Source organism: Fusarium odoratissimum, assembly GCF_000260195.1.
Source record: "Fusarium odoratissimum NRRL 54006 unplaced genomic scaffold supercont1.48, whole genome shotgun sequence".
In the NCBI taxonomy this organism is placed as follows: Eukaryota; Fungi; Ascomycota; class Sordariomycetes; order Hypocreales; family Nectriaceae; genus Fusarium; species Fusarium odoratissimum.
The window spans coordinates 108807-121454 of NW_022158728.1; the positions used below are offsets into that span (position 1 = coordinate 108807).

At 51.3% G+C, this 12648-nt stretch overlaps 5 protein-coding genes across 5 annotated transcripts; 3 read left to right on the plus strand and 2 right to left on the minus strand.

Annotated features, from left to right (window-relative positions):
- Window positions 1-12: 12 nt before the first annotated feature.
- Window positions 13-1364, plus strand: FOIG_15192 (uncharacterized protein). Its single transcript, XM_031216521.1, has 3 exons — window positions 13-309; window positions 367-751; window positions 799-1364. Exons 1-3 carry the CDS (start codon window positions 260-262, stop codon window positions 1117-1119), a joined length of 756 nt encoding a protein of 251 aa, XP_031053746.1. The 5' UTR covers window positions 13-259; the 3' UTR covers window positions 1120-1364.
- Window positions 1365-1597: 233 nt separating this feature from the next.
- Window positions 1598-4849, plus strand: FOIG_15193 (uncharacterized protein). Its single transcript, XM_031216522.1, has 2 exons — window positions 1598-3977; window positions 4023-4849. Exons 1-2 carry the CDS (start codon window positions 1752-1754, stop codon window positions 4698-4700), a joined length of 2904 nt encoding a protein of 967 aa, XP_031053747.1. The 5' UTR covers window positions 1598-1751; the 3' UTR covers window positions 4701-4849.
- A 273-nt stretch (window positions 4850-5122) lies between these two features.
- Window positions 5123-8888, minus strand: FOIG_15194 (uncharacterized protein; the record flags this gene model as incomplete). The annotated part of the gene is made up of 3 exons (XM_031216523.1): window positions 5123-6062; window positions 6244-8554; window positions 8666-8888. 3 exons carry the CDS (start codon window positions 8886-8888, stop codon window positions 5123-5125), a joined length of 3474 nt encoding a protein of 1157 aa, XP_031053748.1.
- Window positions 8889-9730: 842 nt separating this feature from the next.
- FOIG_15195 (uncharacterized protein) lies at window positions 9731-10264 on the minus strand (the record flags this gene model as incomplete). The annotated part of the gene is made up of 1 exon (XM_031216524.1): window positions 9731-10264. The coding sequence occupies one exon, from the start codon at window positions 10262-10264 to the stop codon at window positions 9731-9733; it is 534 nt and encodes a 177-aa protein (XP_031053749.1).
- Window positions 10265-11415: 1151 nt separating this feature from the next.
- FOIG_15196 (uncharacterized protein) lies at window positions 11416-12579 on the plus strand (the record flags this gene model as incomplete). Its single annotated transcript, XM_031216525.1, has 1 exon — window positions 11416-12579. The coding sequence occupies one exon, from the start codon at window positions 11416-11418 to the stop codon at window positions 12577-12579; it is 1164 nt and encodes a 387-aa protein (XP_031053750.1).
- Window positions 12580-12648: the final 69 nt, after the last annotated feature.

A 12648-nucleotide genomic window follows, 5' to 3' on the forward strand; every position in this document is an offset into this window, starting at 1 on the left:
ACAAGCAGACTCCTCTCCCAGACCCAGATATCCCACCTTTCACCAGTTAGCACAGAGAGGTTGCTTAGAAAGCACACGGGAATAGTTCACGGAATGGCCATTGCTTGTGGGGTAACACGGCATCTCGGCCTCGATTAATTGCGTCACTCAGAAGGGCCTGGGTCCGCTTGGAAAGAGGATATAAACTCGGCCAAGTAACCTCCGAGAAATTTCCCCTCCATTCTACAATTCTGCAGAGAAACGGAAAACTACTATCACAATGGCTTCTAACCAACCTGCTAAGTGCTGCACCGAGGGTGTTCGCCATGAGTAAGTCTACCCCGAAAATGGTGTTCGCGCAATTTATATCTAATGCTTCCTTTGCAGAGGCGAGCCCACCGGCAAGATGATCAAGCTCGATAGCGGTCTTGACGCCTACATCGCGACAGCTCCCGCGGACAAGGCGCATAAGGGTACCGGAATTGTCTACATTGCCGATATCTTCGGAATCTGGACCAACAGCAAGTTGATGGCTGATCAATTCGCCGCCAACGGCTACACCACCATCATTCCCGACATTTTCAACGGCGATGTTATGCCTCTGCCTATGCCTGAGGGTCTTGATATCATGAGCTGGATCACAAAGGGTGCCAAAGGCGATAACCCCCACACCCCCGCTCAGATCGATCCTATTATCGCTGAGTCTATCAAGACGCTCAAGGAGCAGGGTGCTACTAAGATTGGAGCTGTCGGATACTGCTTCGGCGCCAAGGTACGGCTGTTTACCTCAACTTAAAAGCACATCGCTAACAGTCTCAGTACGTTATTCGCAACTACAGCGCGGGCATCGACGTCGGTTACGTCGCTCACCCCTCGTTCGTCGAGGAAGAAGAGCTCAAGGCCATCACCGGTCCCCTCTCCATTGCCGCTGCTCAAACCGACAGCATCTTCCCCGCCGAAAAGCGTCACCGATCCGAGGAGATTCTGATCGAGACTGGCAAGCCTTTCCAGATCAACCTGTTCTCTCACGTCGAGCATGGTTTTGCTGTGCGCGCTGATCTGAAGGACAAGAAGAAGAAGTTTGCCAAGGAGCAGGCTTTCTTCCAGGCCGTGCAGTGGTTTGATGAGTACCTTATTTAGAGTCAGGTAGATGAGTTAATGATGTATAAAGATACTTAATAGAGGTTCAAGAATGTAAATGGTTGTATGACATGCTCAGTGAAACCTTGTCTTGGACTGAAGCGAAACCTCATGACGGCAGAGGATCTAGAACCTGCACACGCTAAACAAGAGGGAGTGCTGGGCATTGCAGGAAAAGCTAGATACATCACGAGGCATGGAGTTTTGGTCAATATTAGTTCTACAATTACTATTTGTTATACCCGTCTTGGCTTTCACCAAGTCAGATTCGCGATGCTCTTCCCGCCACGGTATCCAGATCCACGGATCCATTCTCATCTCAAGCCACTGACACAACCCCTGCATAGACCCCCACTGCCCCAAAGTTTCAGTGCCTTCAGAGCACGCTCTCCCGCTCAGGGGAACCTTCGGTGCCGACTCCACTGTGGCGCACCCACTGTCGAGTGAACCGGTTCACTCCAGTCCAGTTCAGTTGCGTCTTGTCTCATGGTGATTCAATGCTGACAATCCATTTTCCACTGCAACGTCTCATCTTTCACCACACGCGACAACCTCCAACTGATTGACCTTCGTTACGAAAACCCCATTACTAGAGGGAAAAAAGCCATGCTTCGAGAGTCTCAGCCTTGGTGATGGCCGCCTCCGTCGATTCCATCAATTCTCATCACCTCCCACCGCTTCTATCACCGTCCTCAACTCCTCCTCCATCATGCGCCGACACAACAAACGACAAAATCCCCACGATCCCCTCCGACGAAGACCACTCTTCTGAAGAAGGTTCCCGCAGAAGTAGCAGCGTGCGTCGCGTCGAGTCCAACTCTTCTATTTCCGAACCAGCGGTCGAGGATGACGGGGATCAAGAACAAGAGCCCGCGGAGGAGACTCTAGACAAAGACAAGGACCAGGATGACAGCACTGCAGTACCCTCTGGAAGGGCCAGTCGCAGCAGTACGATAAGCAATACCACGAACCCTAATGTTCGACGTCTCTCCGCGACTGAGATGCAGCGCCTCACAAACTCTCCTGAGTCGTTACCTGTGGCCCCCGCGCCAGAACGGAGGTCAATTGACCAAGAATCTGCATCACATCTTCTCGATCAGCGCGAGGCTATACGACAGCCTACGATGCGCCTCGATGATGCGACTCCCCCAGCGCAGCAAAATGGTGTCGCCGTAGAAGCTCGCACTGGCCTGACTTCTGCTCTGCGGACTGCGAGAGATATTCAGATGGACATTCACCGACGCCCATCGCCTGGAGCGAGAACTCTATCCACGCCCCCTACGAGTCGAGTATTAGGCAGTGATTCGAGTGGGACGTCTTCACCGAGACGGTACTCTTCCTTCAACTCAACTGGACGACCTACGTCTTTACATCTCAACCTCGATGGTGCTGGTGGAACATCTCCAGTTCTCAGCGCCCGGTCGACACCTGCAACAGCTATACCTCTTCAAACGGACTCTTCAGGACTGCGACCACCATCACCGATTCCACCGATCATTCCTCTTCCGCCCATGTCGTTACCTACACATCTACAGCTGGAATTGGCAGCTCAAAGACCTAGTCCGTTATACATCCACCAGTCCCACGCTTACGATATTCCCTACGAATCCAATGCCGTCAAATTCGAGCGTCTTAAGAATGTGATCCTCCTACCGCCCCATCTCGAAATGACGCTTAACTTTGGAGCTCTAGCATGTCTCGATGCTTGGCTTTGGAACTTCACCATTCTTCCTATGCGCTTTATCCAGGCTGTCAGCATGCTAGTTCGTTGGTGGGGCTATGTCATCCTTAAAGAAGTTCGATGGCTCCTCGGCTTCGTGTGGTATGGTCTTGGACGGCTTTGGCGAAGAGGTAGGACCTCGCGAGCCGATGAGACCTCTGATGAAGGAAGATCACGCAGTGAAAGTCGTCCTCGAGGTCGTTCGAACGATGGAAACGGGAGTCATGATCTCAAGGCAAACGGAAACGGGAATGGAAACGGACACTTCAAGCCTTTGCAGTCTCGATATCAACCCAAGTCTGGAGCATTTCGTCATAGGAGGACGAAGTCCATGCCTTCAAATCTCTCGGCCTTTCACAAAGCTGATCTTCTCCAAGGCGCTGTCATAATATGCAGTTCCATGGCCTTGATGACTCTTGACGCGAGTCGTATGTATCACTTCATTCGAGCTCAATCCGCCATCAAACTCTACGTCATATACAACATTCTTGAAGTCGGCGATCGACTTCTTTCAGCTCTGGGACAGGATATTCTGGAGTGTCTCTTCAGCACGGAAACGCTCTCACGTAATGCGTCTGGTCGTTCCAAAGTCCTTCTTCCGCTGGGCATGTTTATGCTTGCTCTTGTATACTGCTGTCTTCACTCGATTGCACTGTACTATCAGGTCATCACCCTCAATGTTGCCGTAAATTCTTACTCCAACGCCCTGTTGACTCTTCTTCTCTCGAACCAATTCGTTGAGATCAAGTCAACTGTCTTCAAGCGCTTCGAGAAAGACAATCTCTTCCAGCTCACCTGCGCCGACATTGTCGAGCGTTTCCAGCTTTGGATCATGCTGTTCATCATCGGGATGCGTAACGTCGTCGAGGTTGGCGGCCTCAGCGTCCCCGGTGCTGGCTCGGAGTCATATGATGAGACATCTGTACCCCATCATAGCCCCTCTATCCTACCACACAGCTTTACTGTACTACCCTCGTGGCTCATGTCAGGCGAAGTTCTCTCCCCTTTCTTCATTGTCATTGGTAGTGAGATGCTTGTCGATACAATTAAACACGCCTATGTGACGAAGTTTAACAACATCAAGCCAGCTTTCTACAGCCGTATCCTTGATATCTTGTGTAAAGATTACTATACCAACGTAAGTCGTCCTCATCCCTTCTCGTGTTACAACTAACGTCCGTAGGCTTTCATGACTCCCTCTCTGACCAAGCGTCTTGGTCTCGCTGTCATACCCCTATCTTGTCTCTTTATTCGCGCCTCCATCCAAACCTACCACATGCTTCTATCCACACATCTCCCCATGCCTATGCCGATGCCTATCCCCCAATCAACACAAACATCCCTTTCCGAAGAATCGGCCACACCCTCATCACCCGCTATGATAGCCGCCCTCAACCGCTTCGACTCTCTTATCCGCGACTCTCTCGGCCGCGCAACATACGGCTATCCCTACGGCTCACCCCTAAACTCCCGCCCATGGTACTCCTGGACATCCGACGACTTCATCGCCGCCGTAACCATGGTCGTCGTCTTCTTCATCGCCTTCCTCGTCCTACTCATTCTCAAACTCCTTCTAGGCATGGTCCTTCTCAAATACTCCCGTAACAGATATGCAAAGATGAAACGTGCAGAACAGCAGGGCCGTGCTCCTGAATCTTTTGATACACCCGGTGGACGACGGGTTGGCGGTTTTGGCCAAGTTGAGGTTGGAGAAGAGAGACAGCGATGGATTCATGCTGATAGGAACGAGGGGTTGAAGGGTGGTAAAGGACCGGGGAAGAGGGTTGAGAAGACGGAAAAGAAGAAGGATGATTTTGAGAAGGTGATGAGGTATGAGATGGTTGCCAAGAGGATTTGGTGATTGCATTATTCTGTAGCATTCTATGGCGTTATACTTTCGAATTATATGATCAAGTTTTAAGATAACAATTCTGTTATCATCTTATCAAACATGCATGCGCTGGTGCACTTATGAAGCAGTACGAAGGAAACAAATGTCCATATGGAAAGGTATCTTTCTAATCCTAGGTATCAAAAGTCCTCTATCCTCGAAGCCATTAAAGCTTCATCGTGAAATCCCAGCGCTTGCCATCCCTAATTTTCCTTTTCCCATCCCATGCCCTTTTATACCCATGCAGCTGCTTTGCATGGTGCTACTACGTTATACTCTATCAACGCATCGTAGTCTAGTGCGTGCTTTTTCTTCATCAAATCATATCGCAGTTCGTCACTTTTATGTAATCCACCAAACCGAAAATTCGTCAAGTCGTGATGTTTGTCCGTTTACTGAATACCAGCAAGCTTGAGCAGGCCGGGGTTGTTGGCCAGGAGGTCAGGCTTAGCCTTGTACAGGTTCTGGACGGTGTGCTGGAGAATCTCCCGAGTCTCAGGCTCAAGCTGCTCCTCAGGGGGGCTGAGGACCTTCTCGAACACGTTGATAAGCTGGGGAGTAAGCTGCTCAACAGTGGGGTTGGACTGCTGGTAGAGCTTGAAGATGTTGTCGTAGATAGGAGCGTTCTCCTCGTAGTCCTCCTGGAGGGGAAGGACATTGACAACGGCGGGAAGAGCCTGAGCAACGAATTCGTTGTTGGGGTTCTTGGTCATCATACGAGAAACTGCACCGGCAACGTTGTCGGTCATGCGCATCTCGTTGACAGTCAGGAGAGGCTCGAGCTTCTCCCAAAGAAGAGGGTACATGGGGAAAGTCTTGCCGGTGTCGGCAGAGTTGAGGACAACGAGACCAATGGCGTAAGCAGCGTTAGACTTGGCCAGAGGGTCAGGGTCTGTGAGGCGGCGGACAAGAGCTTGGCCAAGAGACTCAGTGAAGGGAGTGATGGCCTCGCCAGTGTACTTGGTAATCTCAGCGATGGTGCCAACAGCGGTGGATCGGTGAAGGTCCTCGCTGGAGCTGGCAAGTCGGAGAATAGGCTTCTCGAAGATCTTCCAGAGCTCACCGAAGTTGTTGCCGAGAGCAGCAGCCAGGCCGACAACGACGTCAAGAGCAGTGTCAATGACGAGCCAGTCGTACTCGGAAGAACCGGCATCAACCTCTTGCTCCTCCTCCTCGTCGCCAAGATCTTGCTGGCAAGGGTGAGATCGGGTAATGATAAGACCAACGACCGAAACCATCTCCTGGAGGAGACCATCCTTGGAAGCAAGAAGAGCAGGACCGCAAGCCTTGAGGGTGGCAGCGACGTTGCGGTTGATGTCGGTAACGACGGAACTATTTGACTGTTAGTAATGATTCAAGACCAGAATGCAAGAAACAAGAAGTAACAGTGCCATGAATCAGAAGTAGATTAGACGTTTTCTCAGCAACCGCATTTTGCGTCTGAGTGAGCTGGGTATAACGCAAGGTATTCATCATATTGGCAGAAACAGAAATGACAATGGGGTAAACTAACCGTTCGCTGTCGTCAGACCAGATGGTCATAGTGGCCTTCTCAAGAGCCTGGCCCATGCTGATGAGCGAAGTAGGGGGAGTGTGCTTAGGGGGAAGACCAGCCTCCCACTTGACACCAGCGCCCTCCTCCCAGACCTGGAAGACACGGGCGTAGGTGCGCCAGAGGGTGGAGATGGCGGTCTTTCGGCATCCCTCGTATGTGTGCTCGGTGAAGGGAGAAACCTTCTCGATGGTCTGCTCGACGTAGGTCTCGAGATTGGAGCTGTTGCAAGAGTTGGAGATGACATCACCGAGGACGTCGAGAGCAATCTCCTGCTCAAGAGCGACAGCAGTCACAGCACCGAGATCTTCGAGGTCCTCGATATCATCCCAGTCCTCGTCACCGCCAGTGGCGATGGTGATATCGTCCTGAGTCTCGGGAGCCTTGACCTTGACACGCTTGCCACCAACGACAATGGCACCGTCACCAAGCTGGCTAGCGTCAACACCGGGAAGCTCGATCTCCTCCTCCTCGAGCTCGAGAGAAGAGAAAAGACCCTTGAAGACACCGGGAAGGAAGTGGTCGAACTGCTCGTGGTAGACCTTGGACAAGTTGGACCACAGGATGAAACTGGTCTCCTTGAGGCGGGGGTTGTCAAGGCCGAGAGCCTCCTCGCTAGCGGACATGAGGTCCATGACATAGGGCTGGAAAGACTCAGAGCCGACGGCCATGGCGATGCGGCCCAAGCTGTCGCAGGTGGAGCTTCGGAGGTCGAGAGACTCCTCACCCTCCTTGATAGAGACGAACTTGCCAAGAGAAGACATGACATCCTTGAAGTAAGGCTCGAAGCCCTTCTCCATGGAAGAAGCGATGGCACCAATAGCAGAAGCAGCAGCAGCCTTGACGCCAAAGTCCTCGTGGTCGAGGAGACGGACCATGGGGCCAATCAAATTGGGACCATACTGGGCCATGATCTTGGTGTCAATGCCGTCACCAAAGGTATCGAGGGCACCGCAGGCGCAGCGGATGATGCTGACGTTCTTCTTGTCGGAGACGCCCTGAGAGGCAGCCTCGAGGTTCTTGAGGACGGAAGCAATGATCTGCTCGTGGTGAGAAGACATCTCGTCGGCCATCTCCTCAGCAAGGTGGATCAAACCAACAAGAGAGGCATGTCGGACCTGAGTCTCGGAGTCCTCCAGAAGAGAGATGATGGTAGGGAGAAGAGGCTGGAGTTGAGTAGAGATGAAGTCAGGAGCACCCTCAGCAGCGTTACCGAGAGCGAGCATAGCCGCCATACGGAACTTAGGATCGTTGTTGGTAGCGAAGTGGGGGAATTGCTCGAGGAGAGGAACAATAGCCTGTCGGGGAGGGAGCTCGTTGGACAAGGTGTCGATGAGGCTGATGGCGGTACGGGCAGGAGACATGTCCTCCTCGTCGTCATCGGCGTCGAGCTCGGTAACAATGTGCATGGCCTTGACCATGAGCTCAGCGGCCATGTCCTTCATGCCCTGAATCTTCATGCGTCGGTAGCGGACACACTGGATGAGGAAAGCAAGAGCCTGAGATCGGGCGTCTTCCTCAGCGTTGACGTTGCCACCAAGCTCAATCATGAAGGTAAGGAGGTCACGGAGGTGAAGGGCAAGGAGGGAAGAGTCGTAAGCAATGAAAGAGTGGAAGACCTCGAAAACGATCTTGTAGCTCTCCTCATCCTCAGCCTCGACGGTAGCCTTGAGAATGTTGACCAGGCTGGGAACAAAGTTCTGCATTGCCTTGAGGGACTCGGGGTCCTCCTCAGGCTCAACGATCATGAGGATGGCACCAATAGCACGGACGATGTTGATGCGGACCTCCTTGCTCTGGGGGTCCTCAATGCGGGCCTGGAAGAGCTTGAGAAGCTCATGTGTGTGGTCGGCGAAGTGGGTAGGGTCCTCCTCGAGGATGGCGTAGAGGAGGAATGAACCAACCTCACGGGCAACAACATTGTCGTTGTTGGTGAGAGGAAGGAGGTGCTTGAGGAACTCCTCACCCTCACCATTCTCCATATCAGCGCTGACAATGCCGGCGATAAGACGGGCGAGGGAGTGGCGGACACCAGCGGAGGACTCCTTGAGGACACCCTCAAGAAGGTGGTTTCGGGCGAGCTGTCGCTGGTCCTGGGCGGTCTTCTCCCAGAACTTGGGGATCAGACGAAGAGCCTGGACCGAGGCGAGCTGTCGAACACCGGCGTCTCCATGTGTGAGGGAGATCTCGACGAGGGCGAGCAGCGACTCGGGTTGTGTGTAGAAGTTCTTCTGGAGCTCGGCGGTAACGGCCTTGACCTGCTCTGTGTTGGCTAGAGAGAGAAAATGTTAGTATCGAAGGTTGTGTAGCGAGGCAACGAGTAGCAGCAAGGGAAAGCAGAGCTTGCCGGCTATTTATCGTTGACGTAGATGAGAGAACTTACGGACTTGGCTCCCTTCAAGGAGCTGAGCAAGCTTCCCCTTATCCATGATGATTTCTTTGTCGAAGCTTGAACGACAGAGAAAGAAAAAAAGAAAGAGAGAAGGAAAAAGGAAAAGAACCCGAAGGTTTATAGTAGTTAAGAGAAGGAAAGAAAAGAGTCGCGAGACCCGCGCCGAAAATTTTAAATTATTTGGGGTCCTTTCGAGTCGAGTCGAAATTAGCATGGAAGAGAAAAAAATTCCCAAGCCGCCCCGCTCTTGCTGGTGCACGCGCTGGTTGGCAGTGGTGGCCCAGGCAAGCCAGGGTCTGGTGTTGCCCCTCGTTTCTTCCACTTTTAGCGCGGGGCTTTTTGTGGTAATGATTTCCCTGACGGGTTAAGAAGACGCCGAATGAAGTTGTATGTAGTTAATGCTTGATCTTGACCGCCTTTGGTGGGTGGGAGTGATGTGTTGTTGTCTTTTGTTTCGTCGGCCTTGTCTAGACTCGTCTCTGGCGGGATAGGATGGTTATTGTTGAAGCCTGATTACTCCAGGCATCGCTGAAGATGTCGGATAAATGCAACCTTGACAGCCAAGACAAGCCCTCGAGTTTGCTGGCACCGGCCGAGATGCTGCACTAGCTCAGGTGCATGGCAGCCATGAACCATGGCCAATGATTGTTGGCTGATAGGCCCGTGATGACGTTGGTTAGCTGCTTGACACGCGTTAGGCTGATTGATACGCTCCCAGAAGTTTGGGTTTCGGATGCTTATCACCAAGCGATCAGATACAGCTTCATCCAAGAATTTGTTGACGGTCTGTCAGGCATGAAATATTACTGCCATAACACTGCTATGAACTGCCACCAAGCAATGTCCAGTACGCGTCAGAGAAGATGCCACTGCACCACTAACCCAGACTATAGTCTGTACGTCACCAACTCTGTTCAGACAGCTTCATAGCTCACTCCGACTCAACTTGACGCAGCTCAAATGTTAGACAAGTCGCATCATTTGCCGTACCTGACGGCTACAACAGTTACCCAGTGATACTCTGTACTCCCGTCCACAACGCATGGTACGACGTGCTCAATCGACGCTCTTCTTGCCAGGCACACATATGCGATCGTTAATCTTGAGAGCCTCACAATCGAGGTCCGGATTCTTGTTCTTCAAGTCATCAACGCCAACTCCGTTCTTGTTCGCAATATCCCAGCATGTATCGCCCTTGTGAATCGCATACGCCACCGTGCCCTCCGGACAGTCAGCGATGGGAATACGCTCGTCCGCCGAAGAACCCTTGTAGCCGAGGAACCAGAAGAGCAGGACGAGCGATAGGATGACGAGCATGAGAAAGTTGAGAAAAGGCTTCATCTCAGTGAACCACGACATCTTAGGGCGTTGCTGCTGGCTTGTCATGAGGAAGGTCTCGGTCTCTTGACCTTCAGGACGAGCTTCGCCGACCTTTGTGAGCTGGCCGTATTCATTGCCTGGCGCGCTCTCCCAGTAGCTGCCGTCGGCGTCGCGGAACGTGTAGACCTGAGTGTCAGCATCGTAGCCTACTCTCTGCATGCCCTCAGGGAGACGCTCCTCGTCGGTGTCGTAGCGAGAGAATCGAGACATTGTTGTTGACGGTTATTGGCTGAGATGGTGATTTGATGTAATTGATGAATAGAAGAAGAGGGAGAAAGATGGACGAGCTCAGGCTGCCTCCTTTGAAACATGGACATCACGTTCCCTCGCTTGTTCAGGGGACCGCGTCATGCCTTAGGTAAGCATCTTACAGGCATAAGCTTGCTGAAGCCACCATCACCCAAGTCACCGAAAGCGGAAAACAGACAACAGGCAGCATCAATTGCGAGAAGTATTCTTGGTATTGGTTGAATATGGTGTTCACAGCATTGAATTGTAGGTGTTGCGATGCGGTAATGAAACCTCATCATGCCATTTGGAGTATGAGGCGCGACGCATTCTGCGCACGCACTGGGTGTTATGACTTTCACATTACATGGTATAAGAATATATCGCAATATAATCCCATGCTCTAATGCAGAGAGAACAATGCGACCAGAGTCCTGTATCATAGCACTCTGGCTTACCTTAACTGGGTCTATAGTCATGCCCCTTCCAGATAAGAACTAACCGCCTGCCTTGCCAGCGTCCATGCCTTTGCAACACATTAAAAGCTATGCACGCCCGATATCTGAGCTTGCAGGCGTACTTGTCGGGGAAAGGGGCGATTCGATAACGACTAGCTGCCCTCAAAACATTGATGGTGCCTCTCCTTCTACACCTTACGCAACACAACAGCTCATCATTCAACAATAACAACTACACATCACCCATTATCTTTGAGCTACCTCTAGTCATAAGTAACATCACACAGCTTCTGCAGGCGATTTCCAATCATCCATCACATTATTCCCATAAGTAACTGCCATCATGAGCACTCCATCTCGAGTCCATGATCTGATGATCGTTTTCGATGCCATAACAGGTGGGAGCGTCGGTGTTACGGCGTTGAAAGAAGCCATTCCCGATATCATCAACTTCGTGGCTCTTGCTGACTGCTTTGAGCGCGTTGGAGTCCTAGCCTATCGTAATTATACTTCTGATAACGTGATACAGTGGTCAGGATGGTGCTCTCCTTTTAGCACCACCGGCACTCCAAGTCAAGACGACATTCTAAACTTCGTTAAAGCTAGACGCTTGATGACTCCGAGTACAAGTCAAATCCTGCTTCAAAAGCGGCTCTTGCCAAAGCGTATCAGAGGATGAGAGCGGGTCAGAACGCGACTATCCTCCTTCTTTATACCCATGCTCCTCCCATGTTCGAGCATACCAGTGGGCGAAGCGAGACCAGTTCGGGATATTACAAGTTCGAGCAGCTTCAACTCCTGTTGGAGTATGAGGTAACAGGTCAATTTTTCAGGGATTGGGTTACTGGCGCCCATATTCTCACGGGCAATAGTTTTCATACCAAGAGAGCTGTGGTACTTTCTTTCGGATCCAATTTCAACATCAGTAATTGGAGTCCATATCTCTATCTATCTACCATGACAGGGGGCAGTTTCTATCTTACGATATACAGTGGCAGAGTCATCTCTCGACTCACTATAGGCCTGCTCCTCGTTTGGATGCGGGCTGATGGAAATATCGACATACCAGAATCCTCCAAAGTAGCTTTCAAACGAGACCTAACCACCCATACAGTGTCCGAAGCCGATATTGAGAGATCCTGCGGCAGATACTCTGACAACCTCGAGAAAACCAATACTCTTGCTGGGCCACGCAGCTGCCTCCGTGTCCGATATGACAGTGTCAACACCGACAACGGGCAATTCAGCATATACACAAGCAGAAACTTGGCCAGGAAGTATATTGATGGCGATGAAGACTACAAAAACGTCATTGTGGAACAGCTTGATCGAATTATCAGCACCAATGTATCAGTCATCGCTATCCATCCCTTTTACGGGCAACTTTGGCGCGCTGTCTGTAGCGACCAAACTGGCAACAACAACATAAAGAGAAGCCTCTTGGGAAAGTTTAGAGCCCAGGTTAGTCAAATACCCAATGCAAGAGACAAGAAGCAAGCACAGACTTGGTTGGAAGAGTCGTATACCTTTTTCCATGAGATCAATGAGGAGATCTCATCTCTTCCTGCAAATCGCCAATTCCCACTTGTATGTGTAGATCCAGACACGATCGATTTACAGGGAAATCAGTACGATGCAGCCCTTACTCGTGCACAGCTACTCAACATCTGGAAGTCGTGCGACATGGATATTCTGGGACGCCTGGGAAATGTTCTGATCCGGATGCATTACGTTCAACAGGAGAAGGATATGCCTACCAGTATGACAAACTCTTGGCCTTGCCTGACTCCTCGGATCCCTCTTGCGCTAATAATGCCTGAGTACGGGGGCAAATTCTAGAATTACTTGCTCCATGCTGTCGTTCCTGGAACGCAGCTTACAGATCGTCCAGCTTCTCTCCTTGCTGCA